We start from the raw sequence: 19,280 nt of genomic DNA, 5'->3' as shown, positions 1-19,280 counted from the left end.
CCTGGCTTCGGATCAGTGCAGCTCTGGCTATTGCAGCCATCTGGAGAGTGAACCAGCAGATGAAAGACCTCTCTCTTTGTCTCTACCTCTTTTTTAACTGTCTTTCAAATAAATGAAATAAATCTTTTAAAAAAAAAAAAGTCTTAATTGCTAAGTCAAACATCTACCCCTTTCACAAGATTTTCAACACACATTCTGCTCTGAGGGATCGGGCTCAGTTAGAGGTATCATAGCCTAGTAATTAAAAGCATGGGTGACTGAGATAAGAAGGCAGGAGTTCAGGTGTAGCAGGCTCACCAACTGGCCCTGTGAGTCCAGTAGAGTCAGCTAACTTCTCCAGATCTTTAGTTCTTCCTCGGTAACAACTGAGTTGTTGTAAGAAGGGAACAATTCTGTAAAAGCTTGGGTCCTCTAAGTGTGCAGCACACTGAGACATGACTGGAGCTGACTTTACCTGGACGTTCTCTTCAGTCACCTCGATTTCAGCAGTATAGATGTAGTCAATCAGCTTACTGAGCGTCTGCCCATCCACATCCTTGATTTCAATCTTCTTGGCTTTACTCTCAGACATGTCACCTGAAATCCACAATAAAAACAACTAAGAAAGACATAAACATGGCACCTCAATGTGCTTAGTTTCCACGTGGCCTCTTGCCCTTACTTGGAAATGTGAAAACGCAACCTGTGATCTGGGAGGCAAAAGGGATTCAGGCCACAAATCAGGTCTCAACTTTGGGTCTGTGATTACTCACAACCCAATCTTAAGCATTCCCTACTCTGTCTAAGGTCCATTTTCTCTTTGAAGAAAAACATGTATATAAAACATGTATACAATTTTTTCAACCAATAATTACTGTAAACTTATACTCACAGGGCCAGGAAAAATGAACAAGATATGCATCTATACTCAAGGAGCCAGGACTAGTAAGGCAGGTACATAAAAATATTTACAAATGAAAGTTACAAGAGCTTTGTATAGGTATACACAGAGCACCAGGGTAACAAGAAAAAGCAACACTTATTGAGTGCTATAGCCAAGCATTGCATTAAGCATCTTAAACTGCTGCCTCTTCGAATCCTAATAACAGCCTATGGGTTTTATTAATAACATCCCAATCTTGCAAAAGAAGACAATGAGGTGCAACAGGGTAGTTAAGTCATTTTTTTCCATGGTCACAATTCTAGGAAAGAGCCAAGTCGGTTGAAACCCAGGGAGTCTGACTCTAGAGAAAACATTTGTGACCACTGCATTTTACCAAATCCCACGAACCCAGAGGAAGGAGCAACAAACCCCAGCTGGGAACTCCAGTAAGGCACCCTAGTAAGAAGTCACATTTGAGCAGTGTGTTAGGGACTGCAGAAGAATTCACAGGCACCAAAGGAGAGGAAAGATGAGTTGGATACGAGATCCCTAAATGTCAAGGCAGGAAGCTGCAAAAGGATACATTTGGGTAATGGTGCCAGGCTAGCGTGGCTGGTACACAGGGTAACAATGAGAAGAAGGAAGCTGGACAAGTAGATGGGGTCAGGACTTTCAGAGCCCTATGGGTCCTGTAAGTGAGTCTGGACATTATCCTAAGGACAGTGAGAGGTTTTAAACAGGGAAGTGACATCAACAAATGGGTGCTTTTGAATGAAATTTTGGATGTGGGGTGGAAGCTAGATTCGAGGCAGGGGGAGAGTTGAGAGGCTTTGACAAAAACCCAAGAAAAAAGTACGCAGGGCTGTGAATGACAGCAGCAACAGCACCACATTTCCCCAGTCCTGAGGCCCTGACTTTAGCCTGCACTCCACCTATAGTGCACAGGTTTACCTGTGCTCGTTCCACAAGAGCTGCTGATGTCAGAAGACAGGCAAAGCATGTCTCTCTGCAGGATGAAATAAAGGGCAACCTGACAGTAAAAAAAAAAAAAAAAAAAAAAAAAAGATTCCAATGCCCTAATGTGAGTGTGAAAATGGAGCCTGGGTAGCTGTTTTCTCTCTGCAGAATTCATGCACAAGAGCCAAGAAAAGGAAGCATATGGGTTGTAGACGCCTACCTCCAAGCTACAGGGACTGCATACAACTCTTCCACCAGTCTCCAGTTCCTATCCTGACACAGTTCTAGATCTGAATGACTCCGGAGCAGGGAAGAAAGTGGGGGGAAAATACATTCTAGTCCTTGCCTGTTCCTGTCATTGCCACATCAAGTGGAGCAGGAACTCTCCACTTTGTTCTTGCCTCTGAGTACGGTGGAAGCCAGCAGAAAGGCCTCAGCACAGTGAGCCCTAGGGCAGGACGGAGAGGCCAAGAGGAAGCAGGAAAAGATGGTGGATTCCTCCTCCACCCAGAGGACAGGCTCTCACAATCTGTCTCCTGAGTTTGTTCTAAGACACACAAACAGAAACGTGTATACACAAGGAAATCAGAAGTTAAACTTCTCTCTCTAAACAGCTATTAAGTTCATTGATGAGGGTCCAGTTGGTACTTATATTGCAAAAGATAATAAAACTCAGCCAATTCTTAGTTTAAGAATTTGGCCTTTAAAAAAATACCCTAAATTAAAAAAAAAAAAGCAGCCAGGATCAAAAGATTTAGAAGCCCTCCTGTGAGTGTGAAGGCAGAGTCTGACTGATGGATTTTTGTCTGTGGAATTTGTGGTTGGGAGTCAGGTTAGGGCTTTGTAACTTTGGGGGAAACAAATGGAAACTCCCGAATTTCTATAACAATATTTTTATATACACAAAGAAGTCCACCTTCTATGGGGCGGGGGGAGGGAGTGACCAATGGTGCTTTTCAGATTCTTATAGGTTCCTACGATCTAGAAAAGATTAACATGGTTCTCACGATAGTGGGACTCAGGGAGATGTTTTCTTGCATCTTGACATGATTCCAAAATGTAATTTTTTTACTTTAAGCACTTAGAACTCCAATAAGCAAGAAAAAAGTGCTGTGAAGAAGAAACTAGGGACTTGAAGACAACCGTTATTTTCTAAGAAAGCTCCCTTGTAGTCAATTAGAGACCTGAATAAGCACACAGAGTTGTAGAATCCAATCTTACTATTTCTTATGAACCAGCAGAAATGTGACAGCAAACAAAGACTTCAGCTTAACTAGGACCTGAAAGTGGTAATAACAGTCACTACCGGTGCCAGTAATTACAATTTCTAATAAATCCCTCTATGATTTAAATATGACCCTAACTACAGACTTCTATCAAAGTGTTCCAAGGGCTAACAAGCAGGAAGCAAGAGGGCAGGGATCTTGTCCAGCTGATTTGTCAAGTCATCCTCAAAATGTAACCAAGTATTTGGCATATAACAAGCATTTAAAATTATCTGTGGAAGAAGGGAAAAAAAGGAAAAAGGGAAGTTTTCTGTTGACATCTCCTTATTCCACAGGCTTTAGTAATTCCTGAGGGTTGGAAACCATCAAGGGTTTGGTCATTCTTACTCGTTCATTCACTTGTAATTTTTGGACAACATATTTCCAGCAAATAGAACGTGAGCCCTACTGTGGTGGGCCCAGAGGTCACAACATGGACCTGCCTTTATGGAGAGCAGCCTAGTGCAGAGACAAGAAGACCAGCACACTGCAAGAAGTATCAAATTCTAGAAAAGCGGACTCAGCTTGAAAGGTACTTGAGCCAGGCATTCCTATACCCCAATACTACATGCAAAATGATGAGCACATGAGACCACACGTTGGCTTTTCTGGGGAAAGAGTCCATTGTTTTCAACATATTGATTTATAATTACTAAGAAACAATCCAGAGAAGGAGTCATAGCTATTAAGAAGGAAAGTGAGGCCAGCACTGTGGCTTAACAGGCTAATCCTCCGCCTTGCGGTGCCGGCACACCGGGTTCTAGTCCCAGTTGGGGCGCTGGATTCTATCCCGGTTGCCCCTCTTCCAGGCCAGCTCTCTGCTATAGCCTGGGAAGGCAGTGGAGGATGGCCCAAGTCCTTGGGCCCTGCACCCGCATGGGAGACCAGGAGAGGCACCTGGCTCCTGGCTTCAGATCAGTGAGATGTGCCGGCCGCGGCAGCCATTGGAGGGTGAACCAATGGCAAAAAGGAAGACCTTTCTCTCTGTCTCTCTCTCACTATCCACTCTGCCTATCAAAAAAAAAAAAGAAGAAGAAGAAGAAGGAAAGTGAGAGTCAGGCATATGGCACCGCATTTAAGATGCTATTGGGATGCCCACATCCCAGATCAGAATTCCTTACTCAAGTACCAGCTCTACTTCCAATCCATCTTCTTGCTAATACACACCCTGGGAGGCAGTAGGAGAGGAGTTTGGTCCCTGCCACCCACGTTGGAAATCCGGACTGAGTTTCCAGCTCCCAGATTTGGCCTGGCCCAGCCCTAGCTGTTGCAGGCATTTGGGATAAACCAGCAGATGAGATCTCTCCCTCTCACTCTCGCTCTAGCTCTGGTTCTTTCTGGCTTTCAAATAAATGAAATTTTATAAAAATGGAGAAAAGTGAGAATGATGGAAAGAGTATTGCAGATAGAATATAGAAATACTATAGAGAGTACAGGAAAAAATCTGGAGGAGGAGCCTAGTGGAAGACACTGGCTTCCCACATCAGAGTCCCTGGGTTAAATTCCCATCCGGTGTCTGACCTTAACTCCCTGCCAATGCATATTCTAGGAGGCAGCAAGTAATAGCTCAAGTAACTGGCTCCCTCCACCCATTCAGGAGACCTGGACTGCATTCCTACTTCCTGGCTGTGGCCCTAGCCAGAGCCATTTATACAATGAACCAACAGATGTGTAAATGCAGGCATTTACACAGTAAACCAATGGATGGGAGCTCCGTCTCTCAAGTAAATGAAAAACAAAATAATAATTTAACATTTTTTAAACATGTGGAAGTAAGAAAGTATGCGACCTGTCTGAGAGAAAATAAGAAGTCCAGTCTTTGCACAGCATGCAAAGGGAGGAATGGCAAGACAAGATGGAGATACTTCACCCCAAGGGCAATGGAGAGCCCCTGACAGATTTCTATTTGGGGTATATCACTGTAGGTGCAGTATGAAGAATGAGTTGGGGGCAGAAAGAAAGAATAAGAGGGAGGCTGACCACTTAGAAGGCTGCTGCAGACTGAGAGGCTACGTCTTGAACTTCTTTAATGCTCAGACTTCACCTTATATCCTTGCACTGAGCAGTCTCCAGGAAGTATGGGGAGCAGGCAAGTCCACACCCTTATTAGATACAAGTGTCCAAGTCTCAGTTCTAGATCCTAGCAAGAACACCACCATGCTGAACCAAGATGTTTTTAGGTGAAAAGACTGTCGAAGAAGAACAAGAAAGAGAGTGGAGGAGAAAACTTTTTACTGTCACAGAAGATTCAAGAAGCCTAGAAGACTTACTGGCTCATCTTCCAGGTCTTTGGTATAAAGCAAATCCTGTTATATAAATGAAGCCTTGAGAATGAGAAAAGAATGGTAAATCAGCTGTCAGGTCTCTCTGAAGAACCACAGATAATCCATCAACTCCCCACAAAGCTGTATGTCTACAAGGGGAAGAAAAAGATGTGTTTAAGACCCCTTACACTATAGAAATCTTCCTCACTTCCAACTTGAAGCTGTACGTCTCTAATCTAGTCTCATGTTCTGGGTAGAAAGAAAACAGGACAATCCTTATCCTTTAGACAGTAAACCTTCACGGTTATTGAGACAGTTACTTTCTTCCCCTTAACTAGCATCTGTCTATGTCCTAATATCGGAATTACCAATGCATTTGGTTGGATACAGCATTAAGGCCTATGTCAACTTTAACCTCACCCAAGAGAAAGAAATACTGTGCCACCTCCCTGAATTCTGGCCAACTCTCCTGCAAGTGAGTGATCTGGGCCATCTGAGTGCAAAACCTAACCTTCATCTCATGTGAAATCTCATGAGCCGTACCTTGCCTTTATCCCAAGACTGTATGAGAATCCAAGGACACAAGGAGTGTGAGAATTGAGACAGCTGCATCCAGCAGAGCAGCTGTGATAGCTGTTACACCCATCACTCACCCTCCCTGGGATCACATCCCTCCTCTACCTGGAAAGCTCCTTCTGCTCAGTTAGTGGCTCAGGAGCACCAAGTCAGAAAGGAAATACCTGCGTAGCCACGTAGATGTTCCCTCACCACCACGGCACCCATCACATTCACAAGGCTTTGGAAACTATGATTTGCTCTACAGATAATAACAGTAAATCCTTGGCCCAAGTGCTTGGGCCCTGCACCCCATGGGAGACCAGGAGAAGCACCTGGCTCCTGCCTTCAGATCAGCACGGTGCGCCGGCCGCAGTGCGCCGGCCACGGCGGCCATTGGAGGGTGAACCAACGGCAAAGGAAGACCTTTCTCTCTGTCTCTCTCTCTCTCACTGTCCACTCTGCCTGTCAAAAAAATTTTTTAAAAAAAGTAAATCTTTTTTTTTTCCATAGTGAGAGAGAGACAGAGAGAAAGGTCTTCCTTTTCCATTGGTTCACCCCCCCCTCCGATGGCCGCCATGGCCAGTGCACTGCGCCAATCAGAAGCCAGGAGCCAGGTGCTTCCTCCTGGTCTCCCATGCAGGTGCAGGGCCCAAGCACTTGGGCTATCCTCCACTGCCTTCCTGGGCCACAGCAGAGAGCTGGACTGGAAGAGGAACAACCAGGACAGAATCTGGTGCCCCAATCGGAACTAGAACCCAGTGTGCCAGCACTGCAGGCAGAGGATTAGCCAAGTGAGCCGCAGTGCTGGCCAACAGTAAATCTTATTAAGTTCCTACACTGGGCTAGGTGTCTTATACCTGTATTTTCCCATGGCTATTGTTATTATTCCAGTCTCAGTGATAAAATAGAAGATCAAAGAGGAAAAGTGAATTCCCCATATCCTTATTAAGAACTGGCTGAAGTCAGGACAGGAACCCAGGTCATTAGCGAAGCCCTTTCCAAAACACCACACTATCTCCTGACACAATACAGTCTGACTACTCTTGGGCTGAATCCTTAACAAAGAGACCTCCACATCACCAACTTCAAACTGCCTCTATGAACATTCTTCAAACACTCCTCACCAATAATTATCTCCTACAATGATCTGATTATAAGACTGAGCTACTCTAAGCCCAGACAAATCCACCCAGACCATCTTGGTCAAACTAGCTGCTCCTTAATGGGAAGCTAGTAGAGGGTGACCTGCAGTCTCTGTGCCCAGGCACTAAACAGTCCTCTGTTGAACCACAATCGAAATGACCGCTTAAAAAATTCATCATTTCTGTATCAAAAGCAACAAATTACTAGACTTGAATACTGCATCCATCAGTCCCAAATCTGGGTGTCTTAGGCAAGAAAAGGATGCCTGACCTTGATGTGGCATGTTAGGGACAGGAAGAAGAAACTGTGTCATTGTCACTTCAGCCCAAAGGTGACTAACTCTAGAAGAAAGTCAAAGGGAAGGGACGGACAGGACTCCTTAAACCCAGGCCTTCCGTGACACTTCCAAGTGCTTTTATTCCAAACCATCCTATCCAAACTCCGACCCCATAGGGGCCAAATTCCCAGGAACCAAACCCTGTCTACTACTACTGCACTACCACTACAACTACTCACTTGCTCAAGGCTCACTTATTCAAAAAAAGGATTTAATTACCTAGATCTTCCTCACCCCCGCCCCACTGACTCATATAAACCTTTGCTGAGCTGTTGTTACTCCAAGTTCTTCAAAGGCATCAATACTCGATGCAAATACCCAGAACACAGTAGGGTCTGGCACGAAGAAAGGTTGAAACAAAGGTTCTATGGAATGAGTGAATGTGTAGGAGGTAAGAGCACCAGGCCCTCTTTTTTCTGCTTCATGGATGACTGGTGTCAACTCAAATTTTCAACCCCTTGTTTTGTTCCCCCAGCACATCAACTGACCTCTCCTCTCTATTACTGTTCACTATATGTTCAAAGATACCAGTTGAACACCAATCTACAAATAATAAAAACTAGATAATAATTATTGAAAAAATAAGAATCAGTCAATATCAGCCACTGTGTATAGTACAACATAACAGAGGAGTGGGAGAGATCACTTCTAGGGCTTTACTCGGGATGGTGGCCCAATGTCCTTTAGCCACAGTGATGGGTATAAGACTCTAAGGCCATATAGTCTTTAGACTGTAATTATTTTACTACCATAAAGTGAGAGTTGTTTATAGAGCATCTGGGTGATAGGCAGGTCAGGGACCCACATGGAGTACACAGACTATAGTATACAGAACCCGTAGCAAAGGGCATGATAAAAAGAGGGGGAAAATGACTAGACTACTCCAGGAAAATTGTTTCCCTCGGTTTGTAGATGCTTGATGGGGAAAATGGGGTGATGCAGGGGTCTTAAGTGTTCCATCCTCACAGGAAGGAGATGGGCAGGACACAGCACGGCTGCCCTCTCCACTCACACAGAGCTGAAAGGAATGGAGGGAAACTAGGTTGACTGTCTGTCCCAGATCTTCCTACAGGCTAGCTGGAGTAGCTGGATGTGGACACTCCCCAGAGGGCATCCAGACCTGGGTGTGGACAAGTCATAGTCAAGGCACGTGACTTTTTTTTTTTAATTGTGGTTTGTTTTTTTTTTTTTTTTAAAGAGAGAGTGAGAGACAGAGAGAAAGGTCTTCCTTCCATTGGTTCACTCCCCAAATGGCTGCCACGGCCAGCGCTGTGCCAATCCGAAGCCAGGAGCCAGGTGCTTCTACCTGGTCTCCCATGTGGGTGCAGGGGCCCAAGCACCTGGGCCATCCTCCACTGCACTCCTGGGCCACAGCAGAGAGCTGCATTGGAAGAGGAGCAACCAGGACTAGAACCCAGTGCCCATATGGGATGCTAGTGCTGCAGACAGAGGATTAACCAAGTGAGCCACGACACCGGCCCCATGAAGTTGTTATTAACAACTACTATAGGACAGCTGTACGGCATGAATTTTACAGGACAAAAAAAAAATTAAAAACACTACGGGACTGACATTGTGGGACAATATAAGGTTAAGCTACTGCCTGTGTGTTATGCTGATATCCCAGAGGTGTGCCAGTATGAGTCCCAGCTGCTCTACTTCTGATTAAGCTCTCTGCTGTTACTCCTGGGAATATCAATATTTTAAAAATAATAAAAATAAAAACACTAAAGCCTGATATATGATCATAAGTAATCACATAACTCAAATCAGTAAAAAGTCACGTGTATTTTCCTTTAGTTTTAAATAAGCTGATACAAATGGACTTTTACCTAATTATCTAGGTCTCTACAGGTGAATTTTATGTATTTTGAAGCATTTTGATAGAATAAAATTTTACAGTATTAGTGCAGATTTATTGTATCTGTTTATAAACAATATGCAAATCTTGTAGTGGGCATTTTGGCAAAGTGGGTTAATCTACTACCTGGAATGCCTGCATGCATATCTGAGTACCTGGGCCTTAGTCCCATCTCCGCTTCCAAGCCAGCTTCCTGCCCATGTGCAAGCTGGGAAGCAGTAGATGGTAGCTCAAGTACTGGAGTCCCTACCAGCCACAGGAGAAATGCAGATGGAGTTCAGGGCTCTGGTTTCAGCCTGGCCTGGTCCTGATTGTTGTGGATGTTTGGGGAGTGAATCAGCATATGAAAGATCTCATCTCATCTCATCTCATCTCATCTCCCCTCCCCTCCCTTCCCCTCCCCTCCCCACACCTCTCCCCTCCCCCCTAAGATTTATTCATTTATTTGAAAGGGAGAGTTACACAGAGAGACAAAGACAGAGAGAGAACTTCCATCCACTGTTTCACTCTACAAATGGCCACAATGGCAAGGACTGGGCACAACCAAAGCTAGGAGCTTCTTTTGGGTCTTCCTCATGGGTGCAGGGGCCCAAGGACTTGGGCCATCTGCTGCTGCTTTCCCAGGTGCACTAACAGGAAGCTGAATCAGAAGTGGAAGGGCCAGGATTCAAACGGGCACTGATATGGAATGTAGGCACTGCAGGTGGCAGCTTTATCTGCTCTGCCATAGCAATAGTGGCCCCTCTCCTGATTTTCAAGTAAATAAAAACTTCTTTTTAAAAAATAGCAAGAATATACAAACCTCATGCATTGCTGCATTGCTGATGGTAGCATAGGTTGGTAAAACTGTTCTGTTTTTTTGTTTGTTTTTTATTCAAGAAGCAGAGGGACAGACCAACAGACAGACAGAGCTCCCATCCATTTATTCACTCTTCAAATGCCCATAACAGCGGGACTGCCCTGCAGCTGAAGCCAGGAGCTGAGAACTCAAGCCAGGTCTCCCATATGGGTGGCAGACAACCAACTACTACATCCAGGGTCTGCACTGGCAGGAAACTGGGATCAGGAATAGAACCAGGCATCAAACCCAAGCACTACAATATGGCACATAAGCATCTCAAGTGGGATCTTTACCATTAAGCCAAACAACTGGCCCTAGTTCAACTAAAAGGCAGTGCAGTACATATGTCACAGTCTTCAAAATGTGCGTATAATTTAAGCAAGTATTTCTTAGTCTAGGTAACTATTCTAAGAAAATAGTCAGGGTTGTAAATAAAATTAAGATGCAAGGATGTCTAATATATCATGCCTTGTAACAGAAAAATATTAGAAAGAACTCTAATTTTCAATGCATATGGGAAGGGATCTTCAACTAGGATACATATGATATAATCTAATAAAGACATTAAGATTAGTATGTAGTCGTGATTTCATTGATACAGAAATACACATTATATATCACTATATAATTAAATGTGTGTGATTAAACAAATTTTTATCACACACCTGCTATATGAAAGAACATGCTAGGTACTGGGACACATCAATGAATTTAAAAGATACAGTTTTAAATCTCATAAAACTTATGATTGGCCAGGAAATCAGACACTTAGAAGTTATGAGATCAGCAATACAGAATACTTTGAAGAGTAGTCTAAGGCACCTTGGGAATAAGTAGGAAAGGGGTTTAATCTAATCAAGTGGGGTCACAGAAGGCTCTCTAGAGCGATGATGCTTAAGCAGTATGAAGGATGAACAGGAGTCACACACGCACAGAGATGGGGAGGAAAAGGCATCCCAGGAAGCAAAGAAGCTTTTTAAAATACACATATCAAAAGACTACTGAACTGTATATATAAGGTATATTATGCTAAAAATATACTTTGTTCATGTATATATTTATAAATATAAAATCTGAAGTTATAAACCATACTGTCACCTATATGGTGTAGCGTATATAATTTTTCACTTTTTGCTTGCCTGAATTTTTCTGATTTTTTTTTTAAGATTTGTTTATTTATTTGAAAGTCAGAGTTACAGAGAGAGAAAAAGAGGTCTTCCATCCACAGGTTCACTCCCCAGATGGCTATAATAGCCAGGGATGGGCCAAGTCAAAGCTGGCAGCCAGGAGCTTCCATCTACTTCCAGGTCTCCCATGTTGGTAGTAGGGGCCCAAATAGTTGGGCCTTCTTCTACTGCTTTTCCCAGGCCATTAGCAGGAAGCTGGATCAGAAGTGGAAAAGCAGGGACATGAACCAGCACCTATTTGGGATGCCATATGGGATGCCAGCACAGCAGGTGGTGGCTTTACCTGCTATACCATGATGCCAGCCCCATGATTTTTTTTCTCTAATATATGCAAACAGCGTATAAATGGTTGACAGGATGAGTGAAAGTTGGAAGTCTGGGCTGATCATCATGTTAGACTACTTTCTCTCCTTGCTGTTCAAGTATTTCTCTTTTAAGATTTTATTTATTTGAGAGGGAGAATTACAGACAGTGAGAGGGAGAGGCAGAGAGAAAGGTCTTCCATACACTGGTTCTCTCCCCAAATGGCCACAAGGGCCAGAGCTGCACCAATCAAAAGCCAGGAGCCAGGAGCTTCCTCCAGGTCTCCCATGTAGGCGCAGGGGCCCAAGCACTTGGGCCATCTTCTACTGCTTTCCCAGGCCATAGCAGAGAGCTGAATTGGAAGAGGAGCAGTCAGAACTAGAACTAGCACCTAAATGGGATGTGGGCACCACAGGCAGAAGATTAACCTACTGTGCGACAGCACCAACCCCTGTATTTCTCTTCTCTTCCTTCAATTACTGCAGTCCAAGACTGTCCCCAAAGTACTTCTACAAATTTCTAAAATCACTTTTTTTCTTTCTCCCTAAGGCACTTTCATTACCTCTGAGGCAAGTTAACAAAATGTAAAGCCAATACTACAGTTCATTTCAATTCCAGAGAAATCTCTCTCTCAAGACTGGACTTTATGTATTTATTTATTTTCAGATTCATTTGTTTACTTAGGAGGCAGAGCTACAGAGAGAAGGAGAGACAGAGAAAGAGGTCTTCCACCCACTAATTCACTCCCCAAATGGCTGCAATGGCTGGAGCTGGGCCTATTGGAAGCCAGGGAACTTCTTCAAGTCTCTCACTGGCACAGGGGTCCAAGCACTTGGGCCATATTTTACTGTTTCCCCAAACCGTCAGCAGGGACGTAGATCAGAATTGGAGCAGCTGAGACTCCAACCAGCACCCATAGGCGATGCCGGCATCACAGGCGGATACTAAACCTGCTAAGCCACAGTGAAAGCCCTTCAACATTGGGCTTTCAAAACCACACACAGAGTGACTGGCAGAGATAATTTTTGAAGGTACAGCTACATAACCATTCAAGACAAGATAAATTATTTTAAAAGAAGGAGAAAAAGAAAAGGGGAACGAAAGGAAAACCTTACAACTCGAGTTAAAACTACTCCAAAGGGAAGGGGACTTGACATTCCCAGGTAGTGAACTTCACTGGTTTTCCAAGTTACCTTGTGAAATCACTGGACCAAGGCTGAGAGTAAGGCACGAGTGGTTTGGTACACTTAGCAGAGGCACAGCTCCAGGCTGAGGCCAACTACTTCCCAGGATGAGCCAGGGACACACAAGTGAGGAACTCTCAGAAACACATACCAGGTGTCTTCCAACAAGAACCACGCTCGCCCAGCTGTGTACTCTATTAGGAAAAGAGAGCCCATTTGAAAAGAGGCACCCACACTCAGCTACTCTCAGCAAGCTCACGTCCATTCAACTTTCATGTATTCATCACCTCCTATAGTGGGCACCAAGGATTCATCAGTGACTAAGACATGTACTCCAAGTGCACAAAGTTCACATTCAAGTATGGGAAATGTACCATTCACTCATTTAAAAAATACTGGAGTTCCTGCTATGTACCAGATGCTCAGGATACAGTAATAAGTGCAACAAGGTCCTGGTTTTCACTATATTCTAATGGGGAAAGACAAATAAAAACATATAAACTACCAACAAAGATAATTTTCAGGAGCAAACATTTGGCACAGTAGTCAAGTCACCACTTGGGATACCTGCATCCCATATCAAAGTGTCTGCTTTGAGTTCCAGCTACTCCATTTCCAACCCAACTTCCTGTTAATGCTCACCCTTGGAGGTGCAGCAGACGATGGCTCAATCACTTGGCTGCAACCTGATCAAGCCCTGGCTGTAGTGGGCATTTGGGAAATGAACCAGAAAAGAAAAGATTCATTCTCATTCTCATTCTCTCTCTCTCTCTCCCCTCTCTTTCCCTCCTTTCCAAAATAAAATGAAAATACATAAATAATATTTTTTTTCTTTTTTTTTTATTTTTTGACAGGCAGAGTGGACAGTGAGAGAGAGACAGAGAGAAAGGTCTACCTTTGCCGTTGGTTCACCCTCCAATGGCCGCCGCGGTAGGCGCGCTGCGGCCGGCGCACCGCGCTGATCCGAAGCCAGGAGCCAGGTGCTTCTCCTGGTCTCCCATGGGGTGCAGGGCCCAAGCACTTGGGCCATCCTCCACTGCACTCCTGGGCCACAGCAGAGAGCTGGCCTGGAAGAGGGGCAACCGGGACAGGATCGGTGCCCCGACTGGGACTAGAACCCGGTATGCCAGCGCCGCAAGGTGGAGGATTAGCCTGTTGAGCCACGGCGCCGGCCCATAAATAATATTTTTAAAAGTAAGTCAAGTTTCACTCATTCACTGTGTGACCTTGAACAAGTCCCTTCCTTCTTTTAGCCTCAGCTTTCCCCATCTGCAAACGGACAGCTCAGAAGGCCTGGCAATGAGTCCAGAACACATTAACGAGCTCCCCTGAGTGTGGGCAAGGAGCCACATGTCCAGCCGGCCTGGCTGAGACTTTGGTTCCACCAAGTCCTTCACGGCACAAAGCACAGTGTCTGAAGATCCTTGTAGTGGATTTCACAGACTTCTCCCCACCTCATTCTACCACCCTCAGTACTCTCCCAGTGGGGCTGCATCCCCATAACTGTGTTGTTTGCCCCTTGCCATACCTGTGAACATCGCACAGAAGTAGGGGCTGCAGGCTGCCAGGACCACACGGTGGGCTTCTATCTCGACATCTTCCGCCACAATCATCACGTCACACAACAGCTGCTTACTGTAAGACACCAGCGAGGGGAGAGGATGGGTCACAGCACGGACACCCACTTTCATGATACAAGGGTAGCTTCTCTCCCACCCAGATTCCACACTACCACATACAAGGCTCTCACAGACTGCTCTCCCTTGAGTCAGCCAGGAAGATGGACTCACTGACTTTTCTAAGTCCCTGACAAGTCTAACATTCATACTTTCCTTGGCCACACAGATTCATCTACTCTGTGGTTGTAAATTCAGGGCTGCTTCAATTGTCTTCATCTGTTTGCTCCCCAATTCCATAAGCTCTGTCTCAGAACTAGGGGGTCAGAGGTTCAGTGGCAACAGTTGCAACAGTGGCAAAAGCCTGGTGCTGTCAGTTGAGTGACTAACTGAATGCAAGGAACATGAGCATGCCACTGAGGTAGGCCACCAGCGAAATCAAGCACTAACCATTCCCCAAAGCATCCACTGCATATGCAATTCTGATTATCATCATGAAGACTCCACCTGCACACATGTTGCCCCCTAAAGGTCCTGTGCAAACTCCATTCACCACAGTTACTAAGAATATGATAACTACCTTTTTTTAAAAAGATTTTTATTTATTTATTTAACAGGTAGAGTTACAGTGAGAGAGAAAGGGACAGAGAGAAAGGTCTTTCTTCCCTTGGTTCACTCCCCAAATGGCCGCCAAGGCTGGAGCTACGCTGATCCGAAGCCAGGAGCCAGGAGCTTCTTCCCAGTCTCCCATGCAGGTACAGGGGCCCAAGCACTTGGGCCATCCCCCACTGCCTTCCCAGGCCACAGCAGAGAGGAGGACTGGAAGAGGAGCAACTGGGACTACAACCGGTGCCCAGGATGCTGGCGCCGCAGGTGGAGGATTAACCAAGTGAGCCATGGCACCGGCCCCAACTACCTTTTTATATATGGGTCACCCACTAACTACACTGAACTTGGAAGGAGTCTGTCATAATTACTGTTGTATCCTAGAAACCTGGCTCCATATCTAGCACATAGTAAACCCCAAATCCATCCACATTCACAGACAAGATGGATAACTGACAGCTTTGGACACTGGTAAGAGTACCTCAAAGCCCTGTTAGCCCATGAATTTTTCTTTTATCAGCCTTCCAAGTTCTTATCAGACCTACTATTAATGTAATTGTTAACATGTATTGAGTTATGTTTCAAGCACCATTCCAGGTACTTTTCTATACATATTACTTCATTTAGTCATATTATATTACAAATGAGGAAACTGAGGTCCAGGGAGTTAAGTAATATTCCTGAGGCCGTACAGAAAGGGAGCAGAGGAGACAGGATTTGAATTCAGGCAGCTTGATCCCAGAGCCCATGCTTTTATCATCTATGCTATCCTGATCACCAACAGTACCTCCTTTAGATTAGAATACTAGAGGTAGGAGGGAAGACGAGGAGGACGAACATATTTCAACTGCAATTCACTGGCAGTGGTTACCCAGCACACTGTACTGGTTTGAGCAGTCTGAAGTCATGTCTGGGTTCCACGGGAAGATGTTGAAACCAAGGAATGAATCAGCCATGATTGACAGATCGAAGAGAAGCTACATATTTATCATCTCTAATACAGTACATTAAGTCACTGTCAATTACTAACTCATTCATTCCAGTTCACTTAGAGAAATAGAACCATAAGATTCTGAGAAGGCTAGAGCTACAAATGCCCTTAAGATCATATGCTCTATGAAACTCAGAGAGGAGTAGACATACCCAGAGTCACAGAAGCCTAAGTCTTAAATCCAATTCTCCTAACTCCAGATAGTGTTTTCTTTTGTGCCATAATGCCTTATGATTTGTTGACACTTAGAATGCGGGAAAAAAAGGAGATAAAGAGAGGTGTTCAGAAAATTTTCAGCACAGAGAATAAGGTACCAGTGAGAGGGATTATGGAAAGTGAGACCTTTGGGCACCAAGAGGCAAAAGCAAAGTGTTAGTACATCACCTTGAGGTGGACAGTGGAACCTGAACACCAACTTTATCAGAATAAATTGGTGCAACCAGGGACAGAACTGGCTCTGCCCCTAATTGCTTGAGAACATGGAAAAAAAAGCTCAACAGTCTTAACTACCTTTGGGACAAACCCCATAGGGATCAAATGTGATTGCAGATGCTACCGGAGAATACTTGGGTCAGATTCGTTGTAAAAACTTATTCCCAACATGAATAGATTCACCATGGACATTTTCACTTCCATTACAGATCAACAAATTTAAAACCTACCATTTTTGAAAGAGTAAAGTCATTTCTTTTTTAAATTTTTATTTATCTTAGTTATATTTGACAGGCAAAGAGAGACTGACAGAAATCTTTAATTCACTGGTTCACTCCCCAAATGCCCCAAACAGCCAAAACTAAGCCAGTTGAAGCCAGGAGCCCAGAACTTAATCTGGATCTCCCAACTGGGTGGCCAGGAGCCAAGCACTCAAGCCGTCAACTGTTGCATCCTAGGACGCACTTTAGCAGGAAGCTGGTTCACAAGCAGTGCTGGGACCTGAATTAGGCACTCTGAGGCAGGTGGATGTCCCAAGTACACCTTAACTGCTATGCCAAACAGCCACCTTAAGTGATCAGTAATTAAGTTGGTAACCAATATTTTTAGAAAGGAAATTATTGACAAACGAATCAAAATGGTGAACAAATTTTCAGTGTTAGAAGCTATCAATAGACGTCAGAGTAGGAAATCTTGACAAACCCAGGGAGCCTGACTATTCTCGAACAAATAGGAAAAAGACAAGAAAGAATGGGGAACAAAGATGGAGAGTCCAATTAAGCAAATGAATCAGAGAAGTTCTAGAGAGCAAGCGAGAGAGAGAGAGGTCTTCCATCCACTGATTCACTCCTCAGATGGCCGCAACAGCCGAAGCTATGCCGATCCAAAGCCAGGAGCCAGGAGCTTCTTCCTGGTTTCCCACACGGGTGCAGGTGCTTGGGGCCCAAGCACTTGGGCCATCCACTGCTTTCCCAGGCCATAGCAGAGAGCTGGATTGGAAGTGCAGCAGCCAGCTTCCAAACAAGCACCCATGTGGACGCAGACACTGAAGGTGGTAGCTCTACCCGCTACGCCACAGCACCGGCCCCCAGAGATGTTTTGATGTATAGGAAGTATATTTCAAGGCCATAGAATTTCCAAACTGGAATTGGCCAAGAGAAACTTGACAAAAGCTCAAACTGGGCTTTTCCTGGGGATGAGGAATTCTGGTTACACACAGGAAACATCTCCATACATTCACTCCACACAGAAAAGGAAGCAGCAGCTCCAAAGCACTGTATGGCTCACAAGCTCTCCCATTTCACTTACCAGGGAGCCTATGGGATCCTTTTTCTTTTGTATCTATGATGCCACTTCAAAGGACAGTCTTGAGGAGAGAAAAGTAGGGCTATACATCTCATCATTTGTGGATAAGCAGTGTGGCTGTTAGGAAGGAGATACAGCTCTGAAATCAAACTGACCAGCGTTCCAGTCCCTACCCCAACACTCTCTAGTGTGGGCAGACAATGCACCCAGAGTATCATAAAATTGAGATGTATTATAAATGAGATAACATATACTGTTAATAGCAAATGTTTGGAAAATCTTGGATTGTTTTTCTTCTACTTTTCCATAAGACATTTCAGTTAAGATCAGAGATTAAATTTTGGACATAAATTGGACTGCCTATTGGATGGGTAAGTGAAGGTTATCAAGTAGGCAAGTGAACACATGGGTCTGGAGTTAATAAGTGAGAGAAGGCTAAGAGGTTGTGGGGAAGAGGAAGAACCAGCAAAAAACAAACAAAGGACTGTATGGTACTAACAATACTAACATAAGGATAGCTACAGAAATCAATAAAATACTTGTAAAATTGAGTCTAGAAATAAACCCTATTTATGTCAACTGACTTTTTTTTATAAACTATCAAGATCATGATTGGAAAGGAGTAACTTTTCCAATGGTGCCGGGACAACTGGACATCAACATGCAAAAGAACAAAGCTGGGGTCCAATTTTGTGCTAATGTGCCTGGGAACTATCAAAGACAGCCCAAGGTCCTGGCCCTTGCAACCAGGTGGGAGACCCAGATGAAACTCTGGGCTCCTGGCTTTGGCCTGGCCCAGCCCTGGCCATAGCAGCCATTTGGGGAGTGAACCAATGGATGGAAAATCTCTTTCTCTCGGTTTCTCCTCTCTCTGTAACTATGCTTTTGAAATAAAATAAACAAATCTTTTAAAAAAAAGAAGCAAAAAGGATAATATCCCTCCTATACCTCACAATATATACAAAAATTACCTCAAAAAAAAGATCTAAGGGTAAGAGTTAAAACTATAAAACTCACAGAAGAAAACATAGAGGTACTTCATGACTTCAGATAATAGTTTCATAGCTACAACACCAAAAGCAGAAAAAGGAAAAAAAAATATTATAGACCCAAGAATTTAAAAATTTGGGCCAACGTTGTGGCACAGTGGGTAAAGCCCCGGCCTGAAGTGCCAGCACCCCATATGAATGCCGGTTCGAGTCCCAGCTGCTCCATTTCCAATCCAGCTCTCTGCTATGGCTTGGGAAAGCAGTACAAGATTGCCTAAGTCTTTGGGCCCCTGTACCCGCATGGGAGACCCGGAATAAGCTCCTAGCTCCTGGCTTCGGATTGGCTCAGCTCCAGCCATTGTGGCCATTTGGGGAGTGAACCAGTGGATGGAAGACCTCTCTCTCTCTGTCTCTACCTCTCTCTGTAACTCTTTCAAATAAAATTAAAAAAAAAAAAAAACTTTAAAAAAATGAATTTAAAAATTCGGGGCCAGCGCCACGGTTCACTTGGCTAATCCTCCGCCTGTGGCACCAGCATCCCAGGTTCTAGTCCCAGTCGGGGCGCTGGATTCTGTCCCA

General features: G+C 44.4%; 1 protein-coding gene across 3 annotated transcripts in view; it reads right to left on the bottom strand.

Annotated features, from left to right (window-relative positions):
* KLHL3 (kelch like family member 3) overlaps positions 1-19,280 on the bottom strand; it is a 118,988-nt gene that overhangs the window by 73,846 nt on the left and 25,862 nt on the right. For 2 of the 3 annotated variants that reach the window (XM_062189092.1, XM_062189094.1), the window contains exons 3-4: positions 14,291-14,397; positions 455-576 (exon numbers count right to left, since the gene is read on the bottom strand). In XM_062189092.1, the coding sequence (XP_062045076.1) occupies positions 455-576; positions 14,291-14,397 (229 nt within the window). The remainder of the gene's footprint in view (positions 1-454; positions 577-14,290; positions 14,398-19,280) is intronic. The other variant, XM_062189093.1, reaches the window with a different exon arrangement.

The sequence above is a fragment of the Lepus europaeus genome, chromosome 4 (assembly GCF_033115175.1).
Source record: "Lepus europaeus isolate LE1 chromosome 4, mLepTim1.pri, whole genome shotgun sequence".
Lineage (NCBI taxonomy): Eukaryota > Metazoa > Chordata > Mammalia > Lagomorpha > Leporidae > Lepus > Lepus europaeus.
This window is presented reverse-complemented; position numbering and strand designations above follow the sequence as displayed.